This window comes from Elephas maximus, chromosome 23 (genome assembly GCF_024166365.1).
Source record: "Elephas maximus indicus isolate mEleMax1 chromosome 23, mEleMax1 primary haplotype, whole genome shotgun sequence".
Lineage (NCBI taxonomy): Eukaryota > Metazoa > Chordata > Mammalia > Proboscidea > Elephantidae > Elephas > Elephas maximus.
In genome coordinates, this window is record NC_064841.1 from 55,501,649 (window position 1) to 55,518,598 (window position 16,950).

At 38.9% G+C, this 16,950-nt stretch overlaps 1 protein-coding gene across 5 annotated transcripts in view; it reads right to left on the bottom strand.

Annotated features, from left to right (window-relative positions):
* Positions 1-16,950, bottom strand: part of MIPEP (mitochondrial intermediate peptidase) — a 228,736-nt gene that overhangs the window by 186,460 nt on the left and 25,326 nt on the right. For all 5 annotated transcript variants that reach the window (XR_007515047.1, XR_007515046.1, XR_007515048.1 and 2 more), the window contains 2 exons: positions 6,197-6,379; positions 5,343-5,499 (listed from right to left, as the gene is read on the bottom strand). Coding sequence is in view for 2 of the 5 variants with exons in the window: in XM_049867153.1 (XP_049723110.1) it covers positions 5,343-5,499; positions 6,197-6,379 (340 nt within the window). In the remaining 3 variants the exon portion in view is untranslated. The remainder of the gene's footprint in view (positions 1-5,342; positions 5,500-6,196; positions 6,380-16,950) is intronic.

The window sequence follows — 16,950 nt, forward strand, 5'->3', positions numbered from 1 at the left end:
GCCTTGAAGAAAAAAACTGCCAACCAGGAATTATATATCCAGCAAAACTGTCTCTCAAATATGATGGTGAAACTAGGGTATTCCCAGATAAAAAGAAGTTCAGAGAAATTGCAAAAACCAAACCAAAATTACAATAAATTTTTACAATAGAAAATCAATAACATCAGATAATGACCCAAGACTACAACACAGGAAAGAGCAACCAGATATAAACCCAGATATGGAAGTCAAGTCACAAAAATAAATTAAAGCCAAAATGCTACAAATGGGGAAACACAGACGTCAATATGTAAAAGATGACAACATTAAAACAAAAAGGAGGGACTGAAAAATGTAAGCATTGAAATAAAGAAATAAAAGATTGGTTTAAACTTCAAAAAACAGGGGTAAATATGAAGGCAACCACATGGGAAACTAACAATCCTACACATCAAAATAAAAAACAAGAAAAACACAAAGACTTAGCAAATACAAAATCAGCAACGATGAAAAATATGAAAAGATATTCATAAAGAAAAACAACTCAGCACAGAAAATTAAGTGGAACAAAGAAACTGTCAATAATACACAAAAAAAAGACATCAAAATGACAGTGGCGAACTCATACCTACCAATAATTACACTGAATATAAGCAGATTAAATGCACCAGTAAAGAGACAGAGAGCGGCAGAATGGATAAAAAAGTAAGATCTGTGTGCTGCCTACAAGAGACATACCTTAGACTTAAAGAAACAAACAAACTAAAACTCAAAGGATGGAAGTAAATATATCAAACAAAAATTAAAAAAGAACAGCCGTGAAAATATTAATCTCTGACAAAATAGACTTTAAAGTAAAATCTACTACATAGGATAAGGAAGGACACTATGTAATTAATTAATTAAAGGGTCAAAATATCAGGAGGACATAACCATAATAAATATTTACACACCCAATGTCAGGGCTCCAAAATACATAAAACAAACGCTAACAGCATTGAAAAGAGAGAGAGGCAGCCCCACAATAATAGCAGGAGACTTCAAAACACCACTTTTGGTGAAGAACAGAACATCCAGAAAGAAACTCAATAAAGAGGTAGATCTAAATGCCACAATCAACCAACTTGATGTCATTGACATATACAGAACACTCCACCCAACAGCAGCCAAGTATACTTTCTTTTCTAGCACACATGGAATATCCTCTAGAACAGACAACATATAGGCCATAAAGCAAGCCTTAACAGAATCCAAAGCACTGAAATACTACAAAGCTCCTTTTCTGACAGTAAAGCTATAAAAGTAGAAATCAATAACAGAAAAAGCAAGGAAAAAAAATCTAACACTTTGAAAATGAATACCACCTTGCTCAAAAAATATACTGTTATAAAAGAAACTAAGGATGGAATAAAGAAATTCACAGAATTAAATGAGAATGAAAACACATCCTACCAGAACCTTTGGGACACAGAAAAAGCAGTGTTCAGAAGCCAATTTATAGTAATAAATACACACATCCAAAAAGAAGAAAGGGCGAAAACCAAAACATTAACCCTGCAACTCAAACAAATAGCAGCAAAAGAAACCCTCGAGCACCAGAAGAAAGTAAATAATAAAAATTAGAGAAGAATTAAATGAAATAGAATAAGGAAAAACAATTGAAAGAGTTCAGACCACAAGGTGGTTCTTTGAAAGGGTTGACAAAATCAATAAACCACTGCCAAAATGACAAAAGAAAAACAAGAGAGGAAGCAAATAACCTGAAGAAGAAATGGGATGGGTGATATCACAACAGACCCAAGTGAAATTAAAAGAATCATAACAGAATACTATGTAAAACTGTACTCTAAAAAATTTGAAAACCTGGAGGAAATGGACAAATTTCTAAAAACACACTACCTACTTAAACTAACACAAAGGTAGACCAACCAAATAAACTTATAACAAAAGAAGAGATTGAAAAGGTAATTTAAAAACTCCCGCCAAAAAAAAAGCCCTGATGGTTTCACTGCAGAATTCTAACAAACTTTCAGAGAAGAGTTACCACCACTACCACTAAAGGTATTTCAGAGCACAGAAACGGATGGAATACTCCCAAACACACTCTATGAATCCAGCATAACCCTGATACCAAAACCAGGTAAAGACACCACAAAAAAAAGAAAATTACAGACCAATATCCCTAAGGTACATACACACAAAAATCCTCAACAAAATTCTAGCCAGTAGGATTCAACAACATATCAAAAAAAAATTCACCACAACCAAGTGGGATTCCTACCAGGTATGCAGGGATGGTTCAGCATTAGAAAAACAACCAATGTAATCCATCACATACATGAAACAAAAGACAAGAACTACATGATCTTATTAATTCACACAGAAAAGGCATTTGACAAGTTCAAAATGCATTCATAATAAAAACTCTCAGCAAAATAGGAATAGAAGGTAAATTCCTCAACATAATAAATGGCGTTTACACAAAGCCAACAGCCAACATCATCCTAAATGGAGAGAGCCTGAAACCATTTCCCTTGAGAACAGGAACCAGACAAAAATGCCCTTTACCACCACTCTTATTCAACATTGTACTAGAGGTCCTAGCCAGAGCAATTAGGCTAGAAAAAGAAATAAAGAGAACCCAAATTGGTAAGGAAGAATTAAAAGTATCTCTATTTGCAGATGATATGATCTTATACACAGAAAACCCCAAAGAATCACAAGAAAACTACTGGAACTAGTAGAAGATTTCAGCAAATTATCAGGATACAAGATAAACATACAAAACTCAGTTGGATTCTTCCACACCAACAAGGAGCGCTTTGAAAGTAATCTACAGATACAATGCAAGCCTTATCCAAATTCCAAAGGCATTTTTTAACAAGATGGAGAAACAAATTACCAACTTCATATGGAAAGGGAAGAGGCCCCAGGTAAGTAAAGCATTACTGAAGAAGAACAAAGCGGGAGGCCTCACATCACTACCTAATTTTAGAACCTATTATACTGCCATGGTAGTCAAAACAGCCTGGTAGTGGTACAACAACAGATACGTAGACCATTGCAACAAAATTGAGAATCCAGACATAAATTCATTCACCGATGAGCTGCTGCGAGGCCTGAAGTCCGTTAACTGAGGAAAAGACAGTCCCTTTAACAAATGGTCCTGGCATAACTGGATATCCATCTGCAAAAAAATGAAACAAGACCCATACCTCACACCATGCACAAAAACTAACCCAAAATGAATCAAAGACCTAAACATAAAACCTAAAATGATAAAGATCATGGAAGAAAAAATACGGACAATGCTAGGAGCTCTAACACGTGGCATAAACAGAATACAAAACATTACTAACAATGCACAAACACCAGAAGACAAAGTAGACACTGGAAGCTCCTAAAAATCAAACACCTATGCTCATCAAAAGACTTCACCAAAAGAGTAAAAAGGCAATCTACAAACTGGGAAAAAATTTTTGGCTACCACAAATCTAATTAGCGTCTAATCTCTAAAATCTACCAGATACTGCAAAAACTCAACAACAAAAAGACAAATTAGGCAACTAAAAAATGGGCAAAGAATATAAAGAGGTACTTCACCAAAGACGACATTCAGGTGGCTAAAAGATACATAAGGAAATGCTCATGATCAGTAGCCATTAGAGAAATGCAATTCAAAATTACAACGAGATACCATCTCACCCCAACAACGCTAGCACTAATCCAAAAAACACAAAATAAGAAATGTTGGAGAGGCTGTGGAGGGACTGGAACACTTATACACTGCTGGTGGGAATGTAAAATGGTACAACCACTTTGAAAATTGATTTGGCACTTCCTTAAAAAGCTAGAAATAGACGTACCATACTATCCAGCACTCCCACTCCTTGGAATATATCCTAGAGAAATAAGAGCCATCACAAGAATAGATATATGCACACCCATGCTCACTGCTGCACTGATTACAATAGCAAAAAGACAGAAACAACCTAGGTACCCATCAATGGATGAATGGATGAACAAATTACGGCACATTCACACAATGAAATACTACTCAACGATGAAGAAGAGCGATGAATCTGCAAAACATCTCATAAAATGGATGAATCTGGAAGGCATAATGCTGACTGAAATCAGTCAGTCATGAAAGGACAAATATTGTATGAGACCACTATTAAAGGAACTCAAGAAAAGGTTTAAACACAGAAGAAAACATTCTTTGATGGTTACCTAACTAGATAAAAAAAAAAAAAAAATTTTTTTTTTTTAGATAGCAGACAAGAATTTTCTTAAGTGACAGAAAGGACAACACACAATACAGGGGAAGTCAGCACAACTGGACTAAAATATAAACTAAGAAGTTTCCTGAACAAAACCAAACACTTCGAGGGACAGAGTAGCAGGGGCAGGGGCCTGGGGATCATAATTTTGGGGGACACCTAGGTCAACTGGCGTAACAAAATTTATTAAGAAAATGTTCTGCATCCCACTTTGATGAACAGTGTCTGGGGTCTTAAGTTTGCAACCAGCCATCTAAGATGCATGATTGGTCCCAACCCACCTGGAGCAAAGGAGAATAATGAACACCAAAGACACAAGGAAAATATTAGCCCAAGAGACAAAAGGGCCACATAAACCAGAGACTTCATCAGCCTGAGACCAGAAAAACTAGATGGTGCCCGGCTACCACCAATGACTGCCCTGACAGGGTACACAACAGAGAGTTCCTGACGGAGCAGGAGAAAAGTGGGGTGCAGAATTCAAATTCTAGTAAAAAGACCAGACTTAATGGTCTGGCTGAGACTGGAGGGACCCCAGACGATATGGCCCCCGAAACTCTGTTAGCCCAGAACTGAAATCATTCCTGAAGCCAACTCTTACAACAAAGATCAGCCTGGAGTATAAGACATAAAATGATATTTGTGAAAAAAGTGCATCTTAGCTCAAGTAGATAAAAAAACATGAGACTAAATGGGAAGCTCCTGTCAGGAGGTGAGATGAGAAGGCAGAAAGGGACAGGAGTTGGTTGAATGGACACAGGAAAGCCAGGGTGGAAAGGAGGCGTGTGCTGTCACATTTATAGGGAGAGAAACCAGGGTCACATAACAATGTGTGTATTATTTTTTCTAAGAGAAACTATCTTGAGTTGCAACCTTTCACTTAAAACAATAAAAAGATAATAATAAAACAAAAATGAATAAATAAAAACCATGCCTATCTAAAAATGGAGAAAATCCCCCCCCCAAAAATAGGTCTTTGAGAATACTAAAAACAGAGCATAACTTACAGCTGCATAAAATCAGAAGCTTAGTTTCATAAAAACCCAACTTTATCCTTAAAAGTTGGATAAGCAGGCTTACCTGGATTTTGGGCAATAGTTCCTTGGAGAGCCCTGTGGGAAAATGTGGAATATCCCACTAACTTCGCCAGAAGGTCTCTGTTGCTGAGTAATTCTTCTAAACAGTTCAGCTGACGAGCATTGGGATAAAGAAAAATTTTATAAGCAGCTTCTCGCACCTATATTTAAAAAGTAAATGGTACAAGGTGTAAATACCATGACACAAAATCTTATGCAACAATAATAGAAAGTAATTTTCACCACTTTATCTGCAGATGAGCACTGCTTTAAAAATAAAGTCACAGCTTAAACAAGGCAAATAACGGTACAGGCTACAACAGCATACCTGCCTGGCACTCTAGGTGCTATTATGGGGAAAAACTAAAAATCAAAACCCACTGTCATCGAGTCGATTTTGACTCAGAGTGAACCTATAGGATAGAGCAGAACTGCCCCATAGCGTTTTCAAGGAGCAGCTGGTGGATTCGAACTGCCAACCCTTTGATTAACAGCCAAGCTCTCAACCACTGCACCACCATGGGAAAGGTAGGGCAAAATCTTACCCAGGGCATGTGTCTCTGCCATAACACAACTCTACCTGCGTGCGTTAAAAATCTGAGTAGTCTAGAATGTCAATCATTGCTGTTATTTATCAGACTTTAACATGAGGCATTCTTTAAGAGAGTAATTAATCCATTTTCTTTATTCTAAGCATTTATGGGATTAACAATCTCACAAGTTAAATTTTTAGGGCTTAATAACACCCAAGTGTTTTTAAGGGTATTATTATGTTTTTAAGGGTATTAAACCAACCCCAGTGCCGTCGAGTCGATTAAGAAACACAGATGAGACATAAAGAGAAGGAAACACACAAACCAAGTCATCCGGAGCTTCTGCATGTAGACCGTCAACTAGTACATGCTCGCCATCGAGCGTAAAGTGGTGGCGAATGTGTTCTGGAAGGAGATGCTTCCCAATCTTGTTTGGGATGTGGGTTCCCATCAGAAATGTGCTACTCAAATCCAAGATTTTAACATTGAGGTCCACTGCTCTTTTACGCTGTATGCGGGGCAAGTAAATTTATTTAAAGGTATTTAAAATGAGTATTTCACAATTAATAGACAGAAAGATGGCAAATCAACATGTATATTGTTGAAATGTGTTTGAATTTAATGACACATTAAATAAAACAAACTTTAAATATAAATATAAAATAACATTAAACATTTTTATAAAAGTATAATACATATTATAATACATTATTTCTATTTTTGACAAGCACTTAATATCCTGACAAAATGATATTCTTATGATTTTATAGCTGTTTCTATGCTTTACGAGTTACATAACTTCTAGAGTTCTATTTTATGTCTAGGTTATCAAACTAATTTTTGAAATTAACAATACTAACAAGTACAGAATCCTCCCTTGCCCTCTAAAAAATCCTTATGGAAGAGAATCTGAAAGTTGGATCTATTTGGTATGAAACATAAAAAGTATTTTTAGACTAAAACATTAAGTATTTGAAGGGTAGATTATAAAATATACTTAATCTTAAAAGGCTAGGCTCAAAGGACAGAGGGAAAGAAACTAATTCAATTCTCCACAAAGTGTAGTGAACATCCAGAAGAGTGAAAAGCACACTGTACCAGTTCTAACTGTCCATATGTTTTAGTTGCTGCAGAATGAGGTCAGTGTAGTGGTGAGAGGAAGCAGACTGGAGATGGCCGGGCAGGAGTGTGGCTCCAGTTCTTTTCCCCAGAACCTGGCATAGAACCTGTACCTGGGATGCCCTCAGTAGGCAATGACGACAATGGTGATATGCTGGTATACCTATGTAGGTTTATCTTTATAATGCACAATCTCCTCAGAAAACATTCATTACTAAAGGCATTGCCCCAAATGTTTTAAGATGAAATATAAATCACAGTCCGTGTAATTCATCAAGATGGCTGGAGGAAGAGAGACGAATTTTCAGTAATTTATTACGAGAAAACTAATCAGGCATCTGGACCTGGACACATGATGGGCAACAGGTGAAATTACATGTAACGCTTTAGGGAAGGGGTCAATAACTATCAATAGACTCTCAACTATACCATGATCCTAAAAATAGAAATGCTGGTGATGTAGTGGTTAAGTGCTACGGCTACTAACCAAAAGGTCGTCAATTTGAATCCACCAGGTGCTCCTTGGAAACTCTATGGGGCAGTTCTACTCTGTCCTATAGGGTCGCTATGGGTTGGAATCGAGTTGACAGCAACAGGTTTAATTTTTTTTTTTAAGATAAATACAAAAGATGCAGATGCATGCTTGCTAAAGATCCTAAAAAGAAATAAGTATATAGTAACAATAAAAATTTTCCAACATAGAAGATTCAAATTTCATGGGAACAATAAAGTGCTCAGAGACTCCAATCTTTTATTTCATCCAGGATTTCAATTGCCAAATTTGTTTCTGACGTGGCCATTTATCACCACCTAATGGTAACCAGTGGAATAGCAAAAAAGATAATTAAAAAATTCAAAACTAAACTCGTTGCAATCTAATCTATTCCAACTCATAGCCACCCTATACGACAGAGTGCAACTATACCCTAGCGTTTCCAAGGCTGTAAATCTTTATGGAAGCAGACGGCCACATCTTTCTCCCACGCAGTGGCTGATGCGTTCAAACCACCGACCTTTTGGTTAGCAGCCAAGCATTTTAACAACTGCACCAGGGCCTTCAAGGAAGAAAAAAAAAAAAAAAAGATGATAGATAACTGAAAATAACAGTACAATTCCAAAACTTTTCCCCAAAGCATTTACTGTTGTTGGATGTTATCGAGTCAATTTTTGGCTCACAGCGACCCCACGTACCAGAATAGAACTGCCCCATAGATTGTTCTAGGCTATAATCTCTATGGAAGCAGATCACCAGGTCTTTTTCCTGAAGACCCGCTGGGTTGGTTCAAACTGCCAACCTTTCAGTTAGCAGCTGAATACTTAACAGCCGAGTGCTTAAGCCTTTACTACGTCTTTGTGTGTGTGTGTGTGTGTGTGTGTGCGCGCGCGTGCGCACGCGCATGTGCACCTGTCAGTTTGTTCTACCGTGGGAGCTTTCGTGTTGCTGTAATGCTCGAAGCTATGCCACCGGTATTCAAATACCAGCAGGGTCACCCATGGTGGACAGGTGTCAGGTGAACTTCCAGACTAACACAGACTAGGAAGAAGGACCTGGTGGTCAACTTGTAAAAAAAAAGTTAGCCAGTGAAAACTTTACAAAAGGCAGCAGAACACTGTCTGATAGAGTGAGGCCCAACTGGGGAAGAGTTGCCTCCCCAAAGCAGAGTTGACCTTAATGACACGGATGGAGTCAAGCTTTCAAGGCCTTCATTTGCTGATGTGGCACGACTCAAATGAGAACAAACAGCTGCAAACAGCCAATAATAATCGGGAAGTGGAATGCAGGAAAACTGGAAATAGTCAAAATTGAAATAGAATGCATAAACATTGATATTCTAGGCATTAGTAAGCTAAAGTGGACTCGTAATGGCCATTCTGAATTGGACTATCATATGGTCTACTATGCCAAGAATGTCAAATTGAAGATGAATGGTGTTACATTCATTGTCGAAGAGAACATTCAAGATCTATCCTTAAGTACAACGCTGTCAGTGATAGGAAAATATCCACATGCCTACAAGGAAGACCAGTTAATACAACTATTATTCGAATTTACGTACCAACCACTAACGCCAAAGATGAAGAAACTGGAGATTTTTACGAACTTTTGCAGGCTGAAATTGATCAAACATGTAATCAGGATGCACAGATAATTACTGGTGATTGGAATGTGAAAGTTGGAAACAAAGAAGAAGGATCAGTAGTTGGAAAACAGGCCTTAGTGATAGAAATAATGTCAGAGATTACATGATAGAATTTTGAAAGACCCAAGACTTGTTCATTGCAAATACCTTGCAAATACACGGTGACTAACCCTGGTGGTGTAGTAGTTAAGAGTTCGGCTACTAAACAAAAGGTCGGCAGTTCGAATCCACCAGGGACTCCCCGAAAACCTTATCTTGCAAATACACGGTGACTAACCCTGGTGGCACAGTAGTTAAGAATTTGGCTGTTAACCAAAAGGTCAGCGGTTCAAATCCACCAGGGACCCTTTGAGAACCCTATGGGGCGGTTCTACTCTGTCCTGTTAGGTCACTATGACAGAACTGACTGGATGGCAATGGATTTGGGTTTTTTATTTTATACACTTGGACCTCACCAGGTGGAATACGCAGGAATCAAATCAACTACATCTGTGGAAAAAGGTGATGGGAAAACTCAATATCATCAGTCAGAACAAGGCCAGGGCCAACTGCAGAACAAACCATCAATTGCTCATATGCAAATACGAGTTAAAACTAAAGAAAATTAATACAAGTCCATGACAGCCAAAGTACAACCCTGAGTATATCCCATCTGAATTTAGAGACCATCTCAAAAATAAATTTGACACACTGAACACTAATGACCAAAGACCAGACAAGTTGTGGAATGACACCAAGGACATCACACATGAAGAAAGCAAGAAGTCATTAAAAAGACAGGAAAGAAAGAAAAGACCAAAGGGGATGTCAGAAGAGACTCTGAAACTTACTCTTGAAAGCCGAGGAGCTAAAGCGAATGGAAGCAATGATGAAGTAAGTAAAAGAGCTGAACAGAAGATTTCAAAGGGTGGCTAGAGAAGACAGAGTATTACAATGACATACGCAAAGGCCTGTAGTTAGAAAACCAAAAGAGAAGAAAACACTTGGCATTTCTCAAGCTGAAAGAACGGAAGAAAAAATTCCAGCCTTGAGTTGCAATACTGAAGAATTCTATGGGCAAAATATTGACCAAAAGCAGGAAGCATCAGAAGAAGATGGAAAGAAAACACAGAGTCACTGTACCAAAAAGAAATGGTCGATGTTCAATCATTTCAGGAGGTAGCATATGATCAAGAACTGACAGTAATGAAGGAAGAAGTACAAGATGCACTGAAGACATTGGTGAAAAACAAGGCTCCAGAATTGAGGGAATGCCAATTGAGATATTTCAACAAATGGATGCAGCACTGGAAGTGCTCACTCATCTATGCCAAGAAATTTGGAAGACAGCTACCTGGCCAACTGACTAAAAGAAATCCTTATTTATGCCTATTCCCAAGAAAGGTGACCCAACTGAATGCAGACAGTATTATTAATATCATGCGCAAGTAAAATTAAGCTGAAGATCATTCATAAGCGGTTGCAGCTGCACATTAACAGGGAACTGCTCGAAATTCAAGCCAGACTCAGAAGGAGACATGGAACAGGTGATATCATTACTGATGTCAGATGTATCCTGGATGAAAGCAGAGACTAGCAGAAAGATGTTTACCTGTGTTTCACTGACTATGCAGAGGCATTCAAAAGTGTGGATCATAACAATTTATGGATAACATTGGCAAGAATGGAAATTCCAGAACGTTTAATTGTGCTCATGAGGAACCTGTACATAGATCAAGAGGCAGTCGTTTAAACAGAACAAGGGGATGCTGGATAGTTTAAAGTCAGGAAAGGTGTGTGTCAGGTTTGTATCCTTTCACCATACTTATTCAATCTGTATGCTCTGCAAATGATCTGAGAAACTGGGCTGTATGAAGAAGAACAGGGCATCAGGATTGGAGGAAGGCTCATTAACGACCTGTGATATACAGATGACACAACCTTGCTTGGAGAGAAAGTAAAGAGGGCTTGAAACACTTACTGATGAAGATCAAGGAGTACAGCCTTCAGTATGGGTTACACTTCAACATAAAGAAAACAAAAATCCTCACAACTGGACCAATAAGCAACATCATGATAAATGAAGAAAAGACTGAAGTTAAGAAATTCATTTTACCTGGATCCACAATCAATGCCCATGGAAGCAGCACTCAAGAAATTTACAACACATTGCATTGGGCAAATCTGCTGCAAAAGATCCCTCTAAAGTGTTAAAGAGCAAAGATGTTACTTTGAGGACTAAGGTGTGCCTGACCCTAGCCATGGTGTTTTCAATCACCCACATGCATGCGAAAGCTGGGCAATGAATAAGGAAGATTGAAGAATTGATGCCTCTGAATTACGATGCTGACGAAGAATATTGAATGTACATACCATAGACTGCCAAAAGAACGAACAAATCTGTCTTGGAAGAAGTATAGCCAGAATGCTCCTTGGAAGCGAGGATGTTGAGACTTTGTCTCACGTACTTCGGACATGTTATGAGGAGGGATCAGTCCCTGAAGAAGGACATCATGCTTGGTAAGGTAGAGGGTCAACGAAAAAGAGGAAGACCCTCAACAAGAAGGGTAGACACAGTGGCTGCAACAATGGGCTCAAGCACAACAATGGCCATGAGGACAGCACAGGACTGGGCAGTGTTTCATTCTGTTGTACATAGGGGCACTATGAGGAAGAAGTGATAAAATCCCTGGAAAAATAAAAACTGGGTTCACTTCCTAACTTTACCAATGATCTGCTAGGCTAGGTTTGCCATTTCAACATTCTGAGATAATAATGACATGTGCAGTACTGTGAACTCTAAAAATTCCATGAAACTGTGTTATTTATTAAAGAATTGCTAAAAAAACATATACTTACATTAATTTTAAACTTTTAAATTACGTTCATATGAGAATTTACAATAAAATTAAGTAAGAAAAAAACTGGAAAGAATACAGGGCTTTATGGTTTGTAGATTATATTGGCGGTACTATTTTAAGGCTATTTTAAAAATTGTAATGTGTCTTCCTTGTGTCCTGTCCTACGGGAGCATCTTTGGGAACAAGTATAGAAGTTACAAGAGGTAAGAATTTAGCACGTTTACCTTCTGTAAATGGTCTCAGAGAACAGAGGATTATTTTCAAAGCCTTGAGGGCTAATGTAATGTGTTCTGCTGACTTGCTCAGTGCCTGTTATGCCTTCTTTCCCTCCAATTTCTTCCATTTGTAATGGAAATGTCTACCTTGTGTCTGTTCTGCCATTGTACTTTGGAAGCAGATAACCTGTATTTTACATTTCACAGATGAAGAGGAATTTTTGGATTTTGGACTTGATTTAATACTTTTGTTATGATATGATGGGGTGAGTATGTTTTACATGTGGCAAGCACACAAAATTTTTAGGGACCTCATACAACCAAGAAAGCAGCACTGGGAGCAGAGCGTGTCCTTTGGACATGGGGTTCCTGCACCTGATAAGATCCTCGACCATGGGAAGATCAATGACAAGGACCTTCCTCCAGAGCTGACAGAGAAAGAAAGCCTTCCCCTGGAGCCGGTGCCCTGAATTTCGACTTGTCGCCTACTAGACTGTAAGAGAATAAATTTCTCTTTGTTAAAGCCATATAATTGTGGTATTTCTGGTATAGCAGCACTAGATAACTAAGACAACTTCCTTGCACCTTTAATGTTGTGGATTCCTCAGAGTTACATGCCAGGAAGAGGGTACCTATACTTTGTAAGAAAACACATTAGATAAAATAGTAACGTCTATGCTGGTGAAATAGAACATATTACGTTTCAGTAAGGTTTCAACAACATCTTTCATGAGATTTATGTAAAATAAATTATTCACAGAGACTCCTTACTAGCAACCTTTCTACTAGATATCAAACAAAATTAATGTTAGCTAATTTAGTATGGCTCATCATACATTCATTCAATATTTCATTGAGTCCAAAACTGATGCTGTATTAAAAACTAGTCCATGCTGCCATTCATAATTCTCCAATTAGATAAGACATGGAATAATATAATAACAACAACCTCAATAAAATGCAGTTCAAAATAAATGCCATAAGAGTGAAATAAATCAAATACGAATCCAGATGAATGCAAAATTCGACCAGGGAGGACTGGTAAAAACCTTGAGACAACACGGCAGAAAATGGAGCTTTTACAGGGATTTCAGGGTGGCAAACACAGGGAGCAGGGCAAGCCGGGACCACAGACACAGTGAGCAGAGAACACCAGGACCACAGACATGGTGAGCAGGGCACACCAGGATCACAGACACGGTGAGCATGGCACACAGGGACCAAAGACATGGTGAACAGGGCACACAGGGACCACAGACACGGTGAACAGGGCAAAGAGAGACCACAGGCACGGTGTGCAGGGCACACAGGGACCACAGACATGGTGAGCAGGGCACCCCAGAACCACAGACATGGCTAGCAGGACACGCCAAGACCACAGACTGGTGAGCAGGATACACAGGAACCACAGACATGATGAACAGGGTACTCCAGGACCACGGACATGGTGAGCAGGACACACAGGAGCCACAGATATGAGGTGCAGGGCACTCCAGGACTACAGACAAGGTCAGCAGGACATGCCGGGACCACAGACATGGTGAGCAGGACATACAGGAACTAAAGACATGGTGAACAGGGCACTCCAGGACCACAGACATGGTGAGCAGGACACACAGGAGCCACAGATATGGGGAGCAGGGCACTCTAGGACCACAGACATGCTGAGCAGGACATGCCAGGACCATAGACATGGTGAGCAGGACACACAGGAACCACAGACATGGTGAGCAGGACATGCCAGGACCACAGACATGGTGAGCAGGACACACAGGAACCACAGACGTGGTGAACAGGGCACTCCAGGACCACAGACATGGTGAGCAGGACACACCATGACCACAGACATGGCAAGGCATGTGATTAATGACTGGAACACTGGGTTCACATGAGCGAATAAAAGCAGAGGATGCTGGGAAAGCCTCACCTGTAAGTTATTTGTCACATATTGATTGGCTATTTTACTTCTTCAATAGAAAATAGGAAGTCACAGAAACGTTCTCTGCAGCAGCGTAAGAATCAAATCAATACTTAAAAAAACTGGATGTTCCTACACAGGCTCATCTGACAAAAGAGAAGACCAAATGGGAGGGCTCACAGGGCAGGCTCTGGATCTGCCTTTCTGGGCCATGTAATAACCTCCTCCACTGACTAACTCTGTGGCCTTGGCAAATCACAAAACTCTAGGGGAAAAACAAAGTAGTAGGCCTCACTACCAGATTTCAGAACCTATTATAAAGCTATGGTAGTCAAACAGCACGATACTAGCACAATGACAGACACATAGAACAATGGAACAGAACTGAGAACCCAGAAATAAATCAACCCACCTACGGACACTTCATCTTTGACAAAGGGCTGAGGTCCATTAAACAGGGAAGAGATCATCTCTTCAACAAATATTGATGGCAAAACCGGATATCCATTTGCAGAAAAATGAAACAAGATCCACACCTCACACCGTATACAAAAACTAACTCAATATGGTTCAAAGACCTAAACGTAAAACCTAAGACTATAAAGATCATGAAAGAAAACATAGGGACAATGTTAGGGGCCCTAACGTATGGCGTAAGTAGAATGTCAAACATAACTAAAAATACACAAACTCCAGAAGATAAACCAGATAACTGGGACTGCCTAAAAATTAAATACTTATGCTCATCAAAAGAATTTTCCAAAAGAATAAAAAAGAGAACCTACAGACTGGGAAAAAATCTTTGGCAATGACATATCTGATAAAGGTTTAATCTCTAAAATATACAGAAAATTTCAACAACTCAACAATAAAAAGACAAGCAACTCAATCACAAAATGGGCAAAGGATATGAACAGACACTTCACCAAAGAGGACATTCAGGTGGCCAACAAATACATGAAAAGATGCTTGCGATCATTAGCAGTTAGAGAGATGTAAATCAAAACCACAATGAGATAACCACCATCTCATACCTGCAAGAATGGGACTGATAAAAAATTCAGAAAACAATAAATGCTGGCAACGTTGTAGTGACTAGAACTCTCATACACTGCTCTCATACACTGTTGATGGGAATCTAAAATGGTATAACCATTTTGGAAAAAGGGTATTGCACTTCCTTTAAAAGCTAGAAATAGAAATATCATATGATCTCACTCCTAGGAATAAATCCTAGATAAATAAAAGCCATCACAAAAACAGACATACACACATATTCACTTGGAGCATTATTCATAACGGCAAAAAGATGGAAACGACCTAAATGCCCATCAACAGATGAAGGGATAAACAAATTATGGTACATACACACAATGGAATACTAAGCAATGATGAAGAACAATGATGAATCCGAGAAACGTCTCACAACATGGATGAAATCTGGTGGGGATTTTGCTGAGCAAAATAAGTCAATCAAAATGACAAATATTGTATGAGATTACCTTTATAAGAATTCAAGATAGGATTTACACACAGAAAGAAACAATTTTTGATGGTTACAAGGGAGGGGAGGCAGGAGGAGCGTAAATTACCAACTAGATGGTAGACAAGTGTTAACTCTAGTGAATGGAAACACAATACACAATATAGGGGACATCAGCACAACTTGATCAAGGCAAAGGAAGACACTTAGAGGAACGCAAGAAAAAAAAAGAGGTGATCACAGTAAATACTATAACATATACAACCCTACAACAACAGTAAAAAAACAATAACTTACAAGCAGATACATAGGCAGATACATCTGCTGAAAACGGAAAGGAGGGTATATAAGAGTATACAAACAAAAACGGGGCACAGTCACAGAAACTTCCTAGACACATCCAAACACCTTAAGGGACCGAGTTACTGGGGTTGAAGGCTGGGGACCATGGTCTTGGGGGACATCTAGCTCAATTGGCATAAAATAGTTCATAAAGAAAAAGTACTATATCCTACTTCAGTGAGTAGTGTCTGGGGTCTTAAAAGCTTGAAGCAGCTATCTGAGATACAGTTATTGATCTCATCCCATCTGGAACAAAGCAGAATGAAGAAAACCAAAGCCACTAGGAAAATATTAATCCAAAAGACCAATGGACCACATGAACCACAGCCTCCACCAGCCTGGGCCCAGAAGAACTACATGGTACCCAGCTACCACTACTGATCGCTCTGACTGGGATCAAAATAGAGGGTCCCAGACAGAGCGGGTGAAAAACAGAGAACAAAATTCAAATCCACACAAAAAAAGACCAGACTTACTGGTCTAAAAGAGACTAGAGGAACCCCTGAGACTACGACCCTCCGGAAACCCCTGTAATCCAGAACTGCAGCCATTCCCGAAGTCCACCTTTCATCCGAAGAACAGACAGGCCTATAAAATACATGAGAAACATGCTCCTTAGATCAATAAAGTAAATGAGCACAAATGGGCAACACGTGCATTGAAGTAAAGAGGAGAAGGCGGGAAGGAACAAGAAAACTGGACGAAGGGAAACAGGGAACCCAGGGTGGAAAGGGGGAGAGTACTGACACATTGTGGGGATTCCAACCAGTGTCATGAAACGTTCTGTGTATAAATTTTTGAATGAGAAACTAATTTGAGCTGTAAACTTTCATCTAAAACCCAACTAAAAAAAATCTTCTAGGGACTTGGGTTTCTTCATTTGTAAAATAGGAATAATAGCACCCATCTTAGAGTTGTTATGGGTATCTGATGACAAATAGATGCTGTAAGTAGCAAATGTTCAATTAATTTTAATTATAATTATTATTAGGACAACAAAGAAAAATGCAAATTCAAGCAA